Raw genomic sequence first — 12,789 nt, 5'->3', positions numbered from 1 at the left:
GTATCTTTTGTTTATTTATAGATAGTCATGCCATTGTGCTGTTTTTGTTTGAAGTTTTAGTATAGATTATTATCCGCCCCCGAGCGCGCCCTTTGTTTTACCTTTTTGTATTTTAGTGTATAAATAAATAACTATGTACCTGAACTCACGCCTGGCTCGTCCCATATTCCCTCTGCGTCGAAGGAGCAAAACCCATCCAAGTCAGGGCTTGACACTTGCTTGCGTCAGTTATTGAACAGGTGTCAACCTGCAGTCCACACCTATCTCTTATGTGTGACTTCCATCTACTAGTCACACTTATAATTACACAATGTACCAAATAAAATTGCTTCAAGGTCAGTAAGACGATCACAATTAATACGTACGTTAGGCGCACCAAGTTATAAAGACGCAGTCAATTTTTGATCAAATGAAAGGATTTTAAGTGTGCCTCATTGTCCGAAAAATACCTTAAACAGGGTGACATAAAGCAGAGCAAAAACACGCTGCTTCACCTGCAGCTGCAGTGAAGAGATGATAAGCCGGGAAAAGGTGTGACAGTGGAAACATGAACACAAAGCTCAGCTCTCCAAAATGTATGTTTGCATCATGATGATGGCAGTAACTCACGTCCTGGTTGCTCATGTCCCAGTATGGCCTCTCTCCATACGACACCACCTCCCACATAACGATGCCATAACTCCACACGTCACTGGCAGAGGTGAACTTCCTGAAGGCAATGGCCTCTGGCGCCGTCCACCGGATGGGAATTTTCCCTCCCTGCACACACACACACTTACAGGGTGAATTGTCAAATAATGGTACATACTAGAGATGCGCGGTTTGCTTTGAAGCCTTTGCCTTTGACGTCTTCTACAACATTGCCGGTCTAGCAATATGTTGTGTGTGGCTTCCGCAAACACACGCACACGACTGCAAGGCATACTGGGTGACACAGAGTACACTGATGGTTGTGATATAAACAATTTTAACACTCTGACTAATATGCGCCACGCTGTGAAGCCACACCAAACAAGAATGACAAACATAAACGCAACACAACAAATACCCAGAATCCTTTGCATCCATGAAATATTCCTGACTATATTATACACCCCCGCTAGCAGCAAACCCCGCTGTCCCTTCCACCCCCCCGTGCGTCGGTAAGGTGGGCGGGGTTGGGGGTGCGGGGGTGTAAAACAGTGGTCCCCAACCTTTTTGTAACCTTTTTTTTATTAAATCAACATAAAAAACACGATATACACTTACAATTAGTGCACCAACCACAAAAACCTCCCTTTTTCATGACAAAAATGTCCCTTTTTCATGACAAAAAAAAAAAAAAAGGATCCTCCCCCGCCCCCACCGGCACGCCCGTCGCGCCCCCCCTGACTATATTATACACCCCCGCTAGCAGCAAACCCCGCAACACCTCCCACCCCCCGGGCCGCGGGACAAATTTTTAAGCGCTGACCGGTCCGCGGATACAAAAAGGTTGGGGACCACTGTTTTACACCCCCGCACCCCCAACCCCGCCCACCTTACCGACGCATGGAGGGGTAGGGGGGTGGCAGGGTTTGCTGCTAGCGGGGGTGTATAATATAGTCAGGGGGGCACGCGACGGGCGTGCGGGTGGGTGTGGGGGTGATCCATTTTTTATTTTTTTCTTTGTCATGAAAAAGGGACGTTTTTGTCATGAAAAAGGGAGTTTTTTGTGGTTGGTGCACTATTTGTAAGTTTATATTGTGTTTTTTTATGTTGATTTAATAAAAAAAACATATATTTTTAATTTATTTATATATTCTTTTAAATAAAGATGAATAAAAAATTATTCCGTGGCCCGGTACCAGTCAGGAAGTGTCATGGATGCAAAGGATTCTGGGTATTTGTTGTGTTGCGTTTATGTTGTGTTACTATGAGGATCCATCCATCCATCCATTTCCTATCGCTTATTCCCTTTCGTGGTTGCGGGGGGCGCTGGCGCCTATCTCAGCTACAATCGGGCGGAAGGCAGGGTCCACCCTGGACAAGTCGCCACCTCATCGCAGGGCCAACACAGATAGACAGACAACATTCACACTCACATTCACACAGTAGGGCCAATTTAGTGTTGCCAATCAACCTATCCCCAGGTGCATGTCTTTGGAGGTGGGAAGAAGCCAGAGTACCCGGAGGGAACCCACGCATTCACGGGGAGGACATGCAAACTCCACACAGAAAGATCCCGAACCTGGGATTAAACCCAAGACTGCAGGACCTTCGTATTGTGAGGCAGACGCATTGACCCCTCTGCCACCGTGAAGCCCTACTGTGAGGATGTTCTCCCGAATTGTGTTTGTCATTCTTGTTTGGTGTGGCTTCACAGCGTGGTGCATATTAGGAAGAGTGTTAAATTTGTTTATAACACAACCATCAGTGTGTTCTGTGTCACCCAGTGCCTTTGAATCTTGTACGTGGGTTTGAGGAAGCTGCATACAGCATGTCGCTGGACTGGCAAACGGTTCGCTCATGATGTAGAAGGCTTCAAAGGCATAGACTTCACGGCACACCTTTTTTCTCGTTATCAGGTGTAGCACTATCGGATATTCGCGTTACTTTGTGGCACGGGTCGAACTAGCTCTTTTAGTGGTTAAGGTCGTCGACTCTGGATATATGACAACGGGCGGTTGGTTCGAGTGGATGACGACTTTAGTGATGCGGTTGCGGATGATATAATTGCCTATCCGCGCATCTCTAGTATATACATATAGCACAGACTGCATGTATCAATAAAATGTTGATTTTGCAGGCATCGCCACTGACATGCATGAGTTGTCACAAGGTTCCATACGTGCATGTGACACTAGAAGCGGATCACATGACCTAAAAGCAAGACACATAAATGCCCCCCGAGGACGTACTGCTACTAATCTTTGAAAAAATGTGCCGGAAAACGGCTGTCACGCAGGATGTTGTGCATGACTTCACTGCGTTTGTTTTGCTTTTTCGCAACACTTGAAGGAGACGTATGATGAGTTTGGGCTTTTTTTTGACTTATAAATATTGTTCAGAGACGCAAGCGCCCTTTAAGGAAATAAAAGGGGAACATTTCTATCATCGCAAAGTGCTGCCACGCAAACCCCAAAAGAACATTTCCTGCAATTGGGTACATTTCTCCACTATATTTTACATTTAGATTTGTTCTTATCCACCAACCTCTTTTGGTTGTCTGTTTGACACGTACATGTCGCATGTAATGGCCCACAGAATGTTCAGGGTTTTTAGTAGATATTTTACTAACATTATCATCATTCAAAATGTAATGTAAAATTCTATGAAATGCATGCAAAGAACTAAAAAAAAAAAAAAAGTTTCCCATTTGGCAACAGGGGTTAACTTCATTTTACTTTTTTTTTTTTTTATACTTAAGAAGATCGGTTTTACGTTGGTTACAATTTGGTTGAAAAAAATGAAAGAAATTTGAGGTCAAACAGTGTCCCTAAAAACTTTGCATTTTCTATGGTTTGTCTACACCAGCGGTATCCAATCGTTTTGAATTGTTGGCTACATTAAGCAAAAAAATAAAATAATAAAAAATAATATACATATATATATATACATATATATATATGTTAGGGCTGTGAATTTTTGGGTGTCCCACGATTCGATTCAATATCGATTCTTGGGGCCGTGATTCGATTCAAAATCGATTTTTTTTCAATTCAACACGATTCTTGATCCAAAAACGATTTTTTTCCCGATTCAAAAGGATTATCTATTAATTCAATACATATAATTTCAGCAGGATCTACTCCATTTTGCTGACATGCAAGCAGAGTAGTAGATTTAAAAAAAAAAAAAGCTTTTATAATTGTAAAGGACAATGTTATATCAATGATTGCAATAATGTAAATTTGTTTTAACTATTAAATGAACCAAAAATATGACTTATTTAATCTTTATGAAAATTTGGACACAGTGTGTTGTCAAGCTTATGAGATGCGATGCAAGTGTAAGCCACTGTGACACTATTGTTTTTTATTTATTTTTTTATAAATGTCTAATGATAATGTCAATGAGGGATTTTTAATCACTGCTATGCTGAAATTCTAACTAATATTGATACTGTTGTTGATAAGATTCATTTTTGTTTCACTACTTTTGGTTTGTTCTGTGTCGTGTTTGTTTCTCCTCTCAATTGCTCTGTTTATTGCAGTTCTGAGTGTTGCTGGGTCAGGTTCGGTTTTGGAATTGGATTGCATGGTTATGGGATTGCTGTGTAGTGGTTTGTTGGTTTGATTAAATAAAAAAAAATAAGATTTTTTTTTAAAAATGAGAATCGATTCTGAATCGCACAACGTGAGAATCCCGATTCGAACACCCCTAATATATATATATATATGCATATGTGTATATACATATGTATATTTATATATCTATGTGTATGTACAGTATATTTGTGTGTATATATACATATACACATATATATATATATATACATATACACATATATATATATATACATATACGCTAGAGATGCGCGGTTTGCGGTCTCATCCGCGGAGTCCGCGGATAAACCGCTGGTCGGGCGGGTGACATGACGAAAAAATAGATTTTAAATAGATTCGGGCGGGTGGCGGTTGAACCAGTCGGAAATATTTAATATACATAGTTCAGGGATCTGCAATCTTTGCCACTCAAAGAGCCATTTTGACCCGTATCACAAAGTAAAGAAGATAAAAGGAGCTGCATACATTCTCGCGAATATCTGCTGGCGGTCACCCAGATAACGAGAATAAGGGCGTGCTATGAAGCTATTGCCTTTGACACCTTCTACAACATGTACAACCTACTTGCCAGTCCAGCAACATGTTGTATGTGGCTTCCGCAGACACACCAAACAAGAATGACAAACACATTTCGGAAGAACATCCTCACAGTAACACAACATAAACGCAACACAACACATACCCAGAATCCTTTGCATCATAACTCTTCCTGACTACTATATTATACACCCCGCTAGCCCACTCCCCCCCTGTGCGTCGGTAAGGTGGGCTGGGTTGGGTGTGCGGTGGTAAAATGTGCAGACACTCAATGTGGGTCTGGCGGCAGATTTCTTGCCGGTGGTGCAACTTGAATCCCTCCCTGTTAGTGTTGGTACACCCTCCGACAACACACCGACGAGGCATGATGTCTCCAAGGTTCCGAAAAACGGAAAATAACAGAGCTGAGACCCGGTGTTTGTAATGTGAAAATGAAAATGGTGGCTGTATTACCTCGGTGACGTCACGTTCTGTACTATCAAATGTTCACAATTAAGTTGGAAGCAAACCGCGGACTAGATTTCTTATTAAAATTGTGACGTCTCACAATTGGCCCGTGGGATGTAGTTTGGACACCTTTGATCTACACAAAGTCTTCAACCAGAGGAAAGCACACACACACACACACACACACACACACACACACACACACACAGTATACTGACCAGCGAGCTGGTGTAAGTGGGATCGGCAGAAGTGTCATCCAGGAAGCGTGACAGTCCGAAGTCTGAGACCTTGCACACCAAGTTACTGTTGACCAGGATATTGCGAGCGGCGAGGTCTCTGTGGACGTAGTTCATGTCCGACAGGTACTTCATTCCTGCCGCGATGCCGCGCAGCATCCCAACCAGTTGTGTCATGGTGAATCGGCCGTCGTTCAGCTGAGGGGATGAACAAGAGCTTATGTTATTGGAGAGGGAGGCCCAAAAAAAAATTGGGAACGGATGATTCTTTGAAGGCCGATCTGTCAGTGAGGTTACTTTATTATGATGCTGAACTTGGACCTGACCTTTTAAAGCATTTTATAAATGGATGAATCATTCAACTCTTTACTGTCATACTAAATAAATATAGTAAAACCCTACAATAACCGATAAAATCACTTTGTGTAGCCCATTTTGGTCTTTAATATCCATCCATCCATCCATTTCCTACCGGTATAGCTCGGTTGGTAGAGTGGCCCTGCCAGCAACTTGAGGGTTGCAGGTTCGATTCCCGCTTCCGCCATCCTAGTCACTGCCGTTGTGTCCTTGGGCAAGACACTTTACCCACCTGCTCCCAGTGCCACCCACACTGGTTTAAATGTAACTTAGATATTGGGTATGTAAAGCACTGTGAGTCACTTGAGAAAAGCGCTATATAAATATACTTCACTTCACACTGCTTGTAAGTACTCTGTGTGCGTGCGCTGCCGAACATGCTCCTCTGCTTGTAAAACCAGCAATGTCATGACGTGACGCCCGTAAAAAAAAAAAATATATATATGGCGAACCGGTACTTTTCAAACAGAGTATAGTACCGTTGTTGATTCATTAGTACCGCGGTACTATACTAGTACCGGAATACTGTACAACCCTAGTAGTTAGTGTTGCAAAGTAATTTGTTGCAAACTACCTTATTCTTGAGTTTTTTCAGCAAAATGTATTTTCTTTGATGATGGTGTCTTTTATAACTGACAATTTTAAATAAAATAAATAAAAATGTTCTAGTGTTTGTGGCCCTAAACAACCGCATAGAGTGTTTATGCAACGGGGCGGACTTGTGCACAGCGGACGTACAGATCTTTGCTACAACATCATTTTATCAAATATTTTCCCCTTAGCTTTATTTGTCGCCATGGAGGCCAGGATTAGTGATTCAGAGGTCGCTAAAACACTGCCGACATTAGCTGCTAGCTAGCTGGCCATATTCTAAAGCACCTCTTCCTGAGGGCGTTTCAGTGTTATAACTTCACCTTTATATTTAGTTTTTAGTCCAAAATGTGTCTGTTTTCCCTTTTCTGTCTTCACACTGTGTCTGCTTGTAAGTACTCTGTGATTGTGCGCTGCCGAACATGCTCCTCTGCTCGAAAAACCAGCAATGTCACGACGTAATGACGCCTGTAAAAAATAAAATTAAAAAATATGACGAACCGGTTCTTTATAGCAGTGGTTCTCAAATGGGGGTACGCATACCCCTAGGGGTACTTGAAGGTATGCCAAGGGGTACGTGAGATTTTTAAAAAATATTCTAAAAATAGCAACAAGTATATTTATTGAATAATACTTCAACAAAATATGAATGTGAGTTCATAAACTGTGAAAAGAAATGCAACAATGCAATATTTAGTGTTCACAGCTAGATTTTTTGTGGACATGTTCCATAAATATTGATGTTAAAGATTTCTTTTTTTGTGAAGAAATGTTTAGAATTATGTTATGAATCCAGATGGATCTCTATTACAATCCCCAAAGAGGGCACTTTAAGTTGATGATTACTTCTATGTGTAGAAATATTTATTTATAATTGAATCACTTTTGTATTTTTCAACAAGTTTTTAGTTATTTTTATATATTTTTTTCCAAATAGTTCAAGAAAGACCACTACAAATGAGCAATATTTTGCACTGTTACACAATTTAATAAATCAGAAACTGATGACATAGTGCTGTATTTTACTTCTTTATCTCTTTGATTCAACCAAAAATGCTTTGCTCTGATTAGGGGGTACTTGAATAAAAAAAATGTTCACAGAGGATACATCACTGAGAAAATGTTGAGAACCACTGCTTTATAGTACCGTTTTTGATCCATTAGTACCGCGATACTATACTAGTACCGTACAACTAGGGGTGTAACGGTATGTGTATTTGTATTGAACCGTTTTGGTTCGGTACGAGGGTGTATCGAACGAGTTTGTATACTAAAGTCTTAACAAGCTGCTCTGCTTTCTGCCTCTGTCCGAGCAGTGAGCACCCAGCATTGTCCCGCCCACACAACCATCTGATTGGCTACATACAAAGCCAATCAGCAGTGCGTATTCAGAAAGCATGGAGTCAGTGCTCCGGCGTCGAGATGAGCCGATATGTGTTTAGCGGGTGAGCAGCGGACATCGTACACTCCCCAAATTATAAAAAAAACACTTCCCAGTCACAACTATTCCAAACATCACTATGAGCCTGTTGAACCTCTAGAAACTTAAACTGCAGCTCAGATCGCTCATAGTTCTGGCTTGAGGTGAAGGCCAATTAGGTTTTAGCGTAACGTTAGCTCATTTTGCTGTGTGTGTGCGTGTATAATAAAAGAAAGTCAACTACAGGCTTCCCAAATGCTGTAATAAATTAAACACGATGAGTGGACTTGAAACTGTTTAATGTTCCCAGTCACAACTATTCCAAACATCACTATGAGCCCGTTGACCTTCTAGAAACTTAAACTGCAGCTCAGCTCGCTCATAGTTCTGGCTTGAGGTGAAGGCCAATTAGGTTTTAGCGTAACGTTAGCTCATTTTGCTGTGTGTGTGTGTGCGTGCGTGTGTGTGTGTAGTAAAAGTCAACGACAGGCTTCCCAAATGCTGTAATAAATTAAGTATGATGAGTTGACTTGAAACTTTGTGGGTTCTTCCGAGGATGTCGTAGTCGTAATGGTTTGTACAGTCCTTTGAGAAATTTGTGATTTAGGGCTACATAAATAAATATTGATTGATGAACAGTTTAATATTCCCAGTCACAACTATTACAAACATCACTATGAGCCCGTTGACCTTCTAGAAACTTAAACTGCAGCTCAGCTCTCTCATAGTTCTGGATTGAGGTGAAGGCCAATTAGGTTTTAACGTTACGTTAGCTCATTTTGCTGTGTGTGTGTGTGTGTGTGTGTGTATAATAAAAGTTAACTACAGGCTTCCCAAATGCTGTAATAAATTAAGCATGATGAGTTGACTTGAAACTGTTTAATGTTGCACTTTTTATATGAAGAAGAAAGGTTTTGTCATTTTATTTAATCAAAGCACCAACTTGAGGCAGTTTAATGTGGATTAACGTGGGCAGAATTATTATAGTGTTTCCAATGTTAAAAGGATAAAGCCTTTGTTTACAAATTTGGTAAATAAATAACCCCAAAAATTATATTTTGTTGTTTTCTTACTGTACCGAAAATGAATCGAACCGTGACCTCTAAACCGAGGTACGTACCGAACCGAAATTTTTGTGTACCTTCACACCCCTACTTACAACCCTAGTAAGTAGTGTTGCACAGTCCTAATTTTATTCAAACCACCTTATTCTCAAACTTTTTCAGAAAAATATATATTATTTTATGACGGTGTCTTTTAAAACTGACAAATTCAAAAAAAAAAAAAAAAAAAAAAATCTTGATTGTAAACAAATAAAAATCAAATTTAATTGAGTCCATCAATTACCAAACTGTGTGGTTTGGATACAAACACAAATACGACACCTCTGGTTTCAATGTTGACCTTGAGGTAGACTTCTGTTCAAAATGTGCAACTTTCCAAATGAGACTCCAGAACTCAAGAGTCCTTTTGAGTCCCACTCTTGTGACCGGAGGAGGACACGCACACCGTTTTTTCATCGCTGGACATCTGACTCAGCACACTTTACATCATTCGCCGTGTATACGAAAGCCCTTTTTCGATCTCCATAAAACCAGGGCATGTTTCAACACTCACATTAATGTCTATTTTTAGAAATGTTGACGCATTAAAGGGGAACATTATCCCAATTTCAGAAGGGTTTAAACCAGGGGTCGGGAACCTTTTTGGCTGAGAGAGCCAAGAATCCAAATATTTTAAAATGTATTTCCGTAAGAGCCATATAAAAATTTTTTCAACACTCAACAACTAAATGCGTGCATTTTTAAGTAAGACCAACATTTCTAGAATATAATAAGTCTCTTATTCTTTGTAATAACATTGTTATTCTGAAGCTAACTGTGAAGGGGGCGTGGCCTGCGGGCCTGCAGCAAAGCGGGGAGTTGCCAGGATCGGCCTCGAAATCAACGACAGATGCGTAGAAGGCCCACCTTTGCCTTATCTAATCACCTGTCACTCTGTTTATAAGCAGCAGCCAGGAGGAGAGACGGGGTTGGGGCTGGAGCCAGAGCGCAAGCGAGAAGGAAAGAGGAAAAGACAATTGCTAGGAAGCAACTGAGAGACTTATTGAGAAATAAAACAATATTGTAACCCTGAAACAGGCTCTCATGTCGGTGCTTGGTGGTCTGAAGAACCCCCAGGAGGGCAAGCCGCACACTAACCAATAATAAATAAATATCGTCTTACCATTAACGCAACTTCTTGAACAGGTGCGGTAGAAAACGGATGGATGGATTCAAAATGCATGAGAATTTTTTATATTTTGAACGTTATTTTTAACACTGTGATTACAAGTGGAATTATTCATTATTTATCGTGTTAAGCAATGTCAGCTCAGATTTATCCGAGAGCCAGATGCAGTCATCAAAAGAGCCACATCTGGCTCTAGAGCCATAGGTTCCCTAGCCCTGGTTTAAACCAATAAAAATCAGTTCCCAGTGGCTTATTTTGTTTTTCGAAGTTTTTCTCAAAATATTACGCATCGCGCAATATCCCGAAAAAAGACTTCAAAGTCTTCGTTATCGCCACCCGTCTATTCTCCTGTGACTTCGTGAAGCCAACAAAAACAAATATGGCGGATAGCACAGAAAGGTACGGCATAGTAGCTCGGATTCAGACTCGGATTTCAGCGCCGTAAGCAATTCAATAGATTACGCGTGTATTGAAACGGATGGTTGGAGTGTGGCGGCAGATAGCGAAAACGAAATTGAAGAAAAAACTGAAGCTATTGAGCCAATAGCTATTGACGCTATTCGGCCATGTCTGCCTTAGCATCGCCATTAAAATGTGCGGACCATACGATCGGGACTTTCGCATCTTGTGACACTGGAGCAACTTAAATCTGTCGATTGGTAAGTGTTTGTTTGGCATTACATTTGGGAAACGCTGGATACGAATACAGCTACAAATGTATAAAAAGGTGGCCAAAATAGCATGTTATCATCGATTAGCTGGCATTCATGCCGCGACCAAATATGTCTGATTAGAAGAAACTGAAGCTATTGAGCCATATTACGACAGACAGCGGCAGTGTGGACGAATTCGGCGATCGCCTTCTAACCAACGATTGCATCTTTTGACCACTGGTGCAACTTAAATCCGTCGATTAGTAAGTGTTTGTTTGGCATTAAATGTGGGTGGAGGGAAAGGCTGGATGCAAATATAGCTACAAATGAGGCGTAATGATACAATATGTGCATACAGCTAGCCTAAATAGCATGTCAGCATCAATTAGCTTGCAGTCATGCCGTGACCAAATATGTCTGATTAGCACATAACATCAACAAAACTCACATTTGTGATTTCTGTGACTTTATCGTTGGAAAAGCATCTGCTTTAAGTGGCGCAGGATATCCACAAAGTCTTGCCATAGCTGTCGTAGCATAGCTGTCGTCGGTAAAATGTGCGTCCGATTTCTTGCCCATTTTGCATCTTTTGACCACTGGTGCAACCTAAATCCGTCGATTGGTAAGTGTTTGTTTGGCATTAAATGTGGGTGGAGGGAAAGGCTGGATGCAAATATAGCAACAAATGAGGCCTAATGATACAATATGTACATACAGCTAGCCTAAATAGCATGTTAGCATCGATTAGCTTGCAGTCACGCAAATATGTCCGATTAGCACATAAGTCAATAACATCAACAAAACTCCCCTTTGTGATTTCTTTGACTTTATCGTTGGAAATGCATCTGCTTTAAGTGTCGCAGAATATCCACAAAGTCTTGCCATAGCTGTCGTCGGTAAAATGTGCGTCCGATTTCTTGCCACTTTTGCATCTTTTGACAACTGGTGCAACTTAAATCTGTCGATTGGTAAGTGTTTGTTTGGCATTAAATGTGGGTGGAGGGAAAGGCTGGATGCAAATATAGCTACAAATGAGGCGTAATGATACAATATACAGCTAGCCGATTAGCTTGCAGTCATGCCGTGACCAAAAATATCTGATTAGCACATAAGTCAATAACATTAACAAAACTCCCCTTTGTGATTTCTTTGACTTTATCGTTGGAAATGCATCTGCTTTGAGTGTCGCAGGATATCCACAAAGAATTGCCATCTCTGTCGTAGCATAGCTATCGTCGGTAAAATGTCCGTCCAATTTCTTGCCACTTTTGCGTATTTTAACCACTGGTGCAACTTAAATCTGTCGATTGGTAAGTGTTTGTTTGGCATTAAATGTGGGTGGAGGGAAAGGCTGGATGCAAATATAGCTACAAATGAGGCGTAATGATACAATATGTACATACAGCTAGCCTAAATAGCATGTTAGCATCGATTAGCTTGCAGTCACGCAAATATATCCGATTAGCACATAAGTCAATAACATCAACAAAACTCCCCTTTGTGATTTCTTCTACTTTATCGTTGGAAATGCATCTGCTTTAAGTGTTGCAGGATATCCACAAAAAATTGCCGTCTCTGTCGTAGCATAGGTGTAGTCGGTAAAATGTGCGTCCAATTTCTTGCCCATTTTGCATCTTTTGACCACTGGTGCAACTTAAATCCGTCAATTGATAAGTATTTGTTTGGCATTAAATGTGGGTGGAGGGAAAGGCTGGATGCAAATATAGCTACAAATGAGGCGTAATGTTACAATATGTACATACAGCTAACCTAAATAGCATGTTAGCATCGATTAGCTTGCAGTCACGCAAATATATCCGATTAGCACATAAGTCAATAACATCAACAAAACTCCCCTTTGTGATTTCTTCTACTTTATCGTTGGAAATGCATCTGCTTTAAGTGTTGCAGGATATCCACAAAAAATTGCCATCTCTGTCGTAGCATAGCTGTCATCGGTAAAATGTGCGTCCAATTTCTTGCCCATTTTGCATCTTTTGACCACTGGTGCAACTTAAATCCGTCGATTGGTAAGTGTTTGTTTGGCATTAAATGTGGGTGGAGCGAAA

At 40.8% G+C, this 12,789-nt stretch overlaps 2 protein-coding genes and 1 long non-coding RNA gene across 6 annotated transcripts in view; 2 read left to right on the top strand and 1 right to left on the bottom strand.

The window, feature by feature from the left end:
• The window catches only part of LOC133545263 (BMP/retinoic acid-inducible neural-specific protein 3-like), a 1,164,151-nt gene that overhangs the window by 885,731 nt on the left and 265,631 nt on the right, over positions 1 to 12,789 (top strand). The gene's annotated exons all lie outside the window — the stretch shown is intronic.
• Positions 1 to 12,789, bottom strand: part of ephb3a (eph receptor B3a) — a 189,158-nt gene that overhangs the window by 26,985 nt on the left and 149,384 nt on the right. The window contains exons 12-13 of the mRNA XM_061890377.1: positions 5,450 to 5,665; positions 610 to 759 (exon numbers count right to left, since the gene is read on the bottom strand). Coding sequence (XP_061746361.1) covers positions 610 to 759; positions 5,450 to 5,665 — 366 coding nt within the window. The remainder of the gene's footprint in view (positions 1 to 609; positions 760 to 5,449; positions 5,666 to 12,789) is intronic.
• The window catches only part of LOC133545068 (uncharacterized), a 165,529-nt gene that overhangs the window by 100,142 nt on the left and 52,598 nt on the right, over positions 1 to 12,789 (top strand). The window lies entirely within an intron of this gene.

The sequence above is a fragment of the Nerophis ophidion genome, linkage group LG28, assembly GCF_033978795.1.
Source record: "Nerophis ophidion isolate RoL-2023_Sa linkage group LG28, RoL_Noph_v1.0, whole genome shotgun sequence".
Lineage (NCBI taxonomy): Eukaryota > Metazoa > Chordata > Actinopteri > Syngnathiformes > Syngnathidae > Nerophis > Nerophis ophidion.
This window is presented reverse-complemented; position numbering and strand designations above follow the sequence as displayed.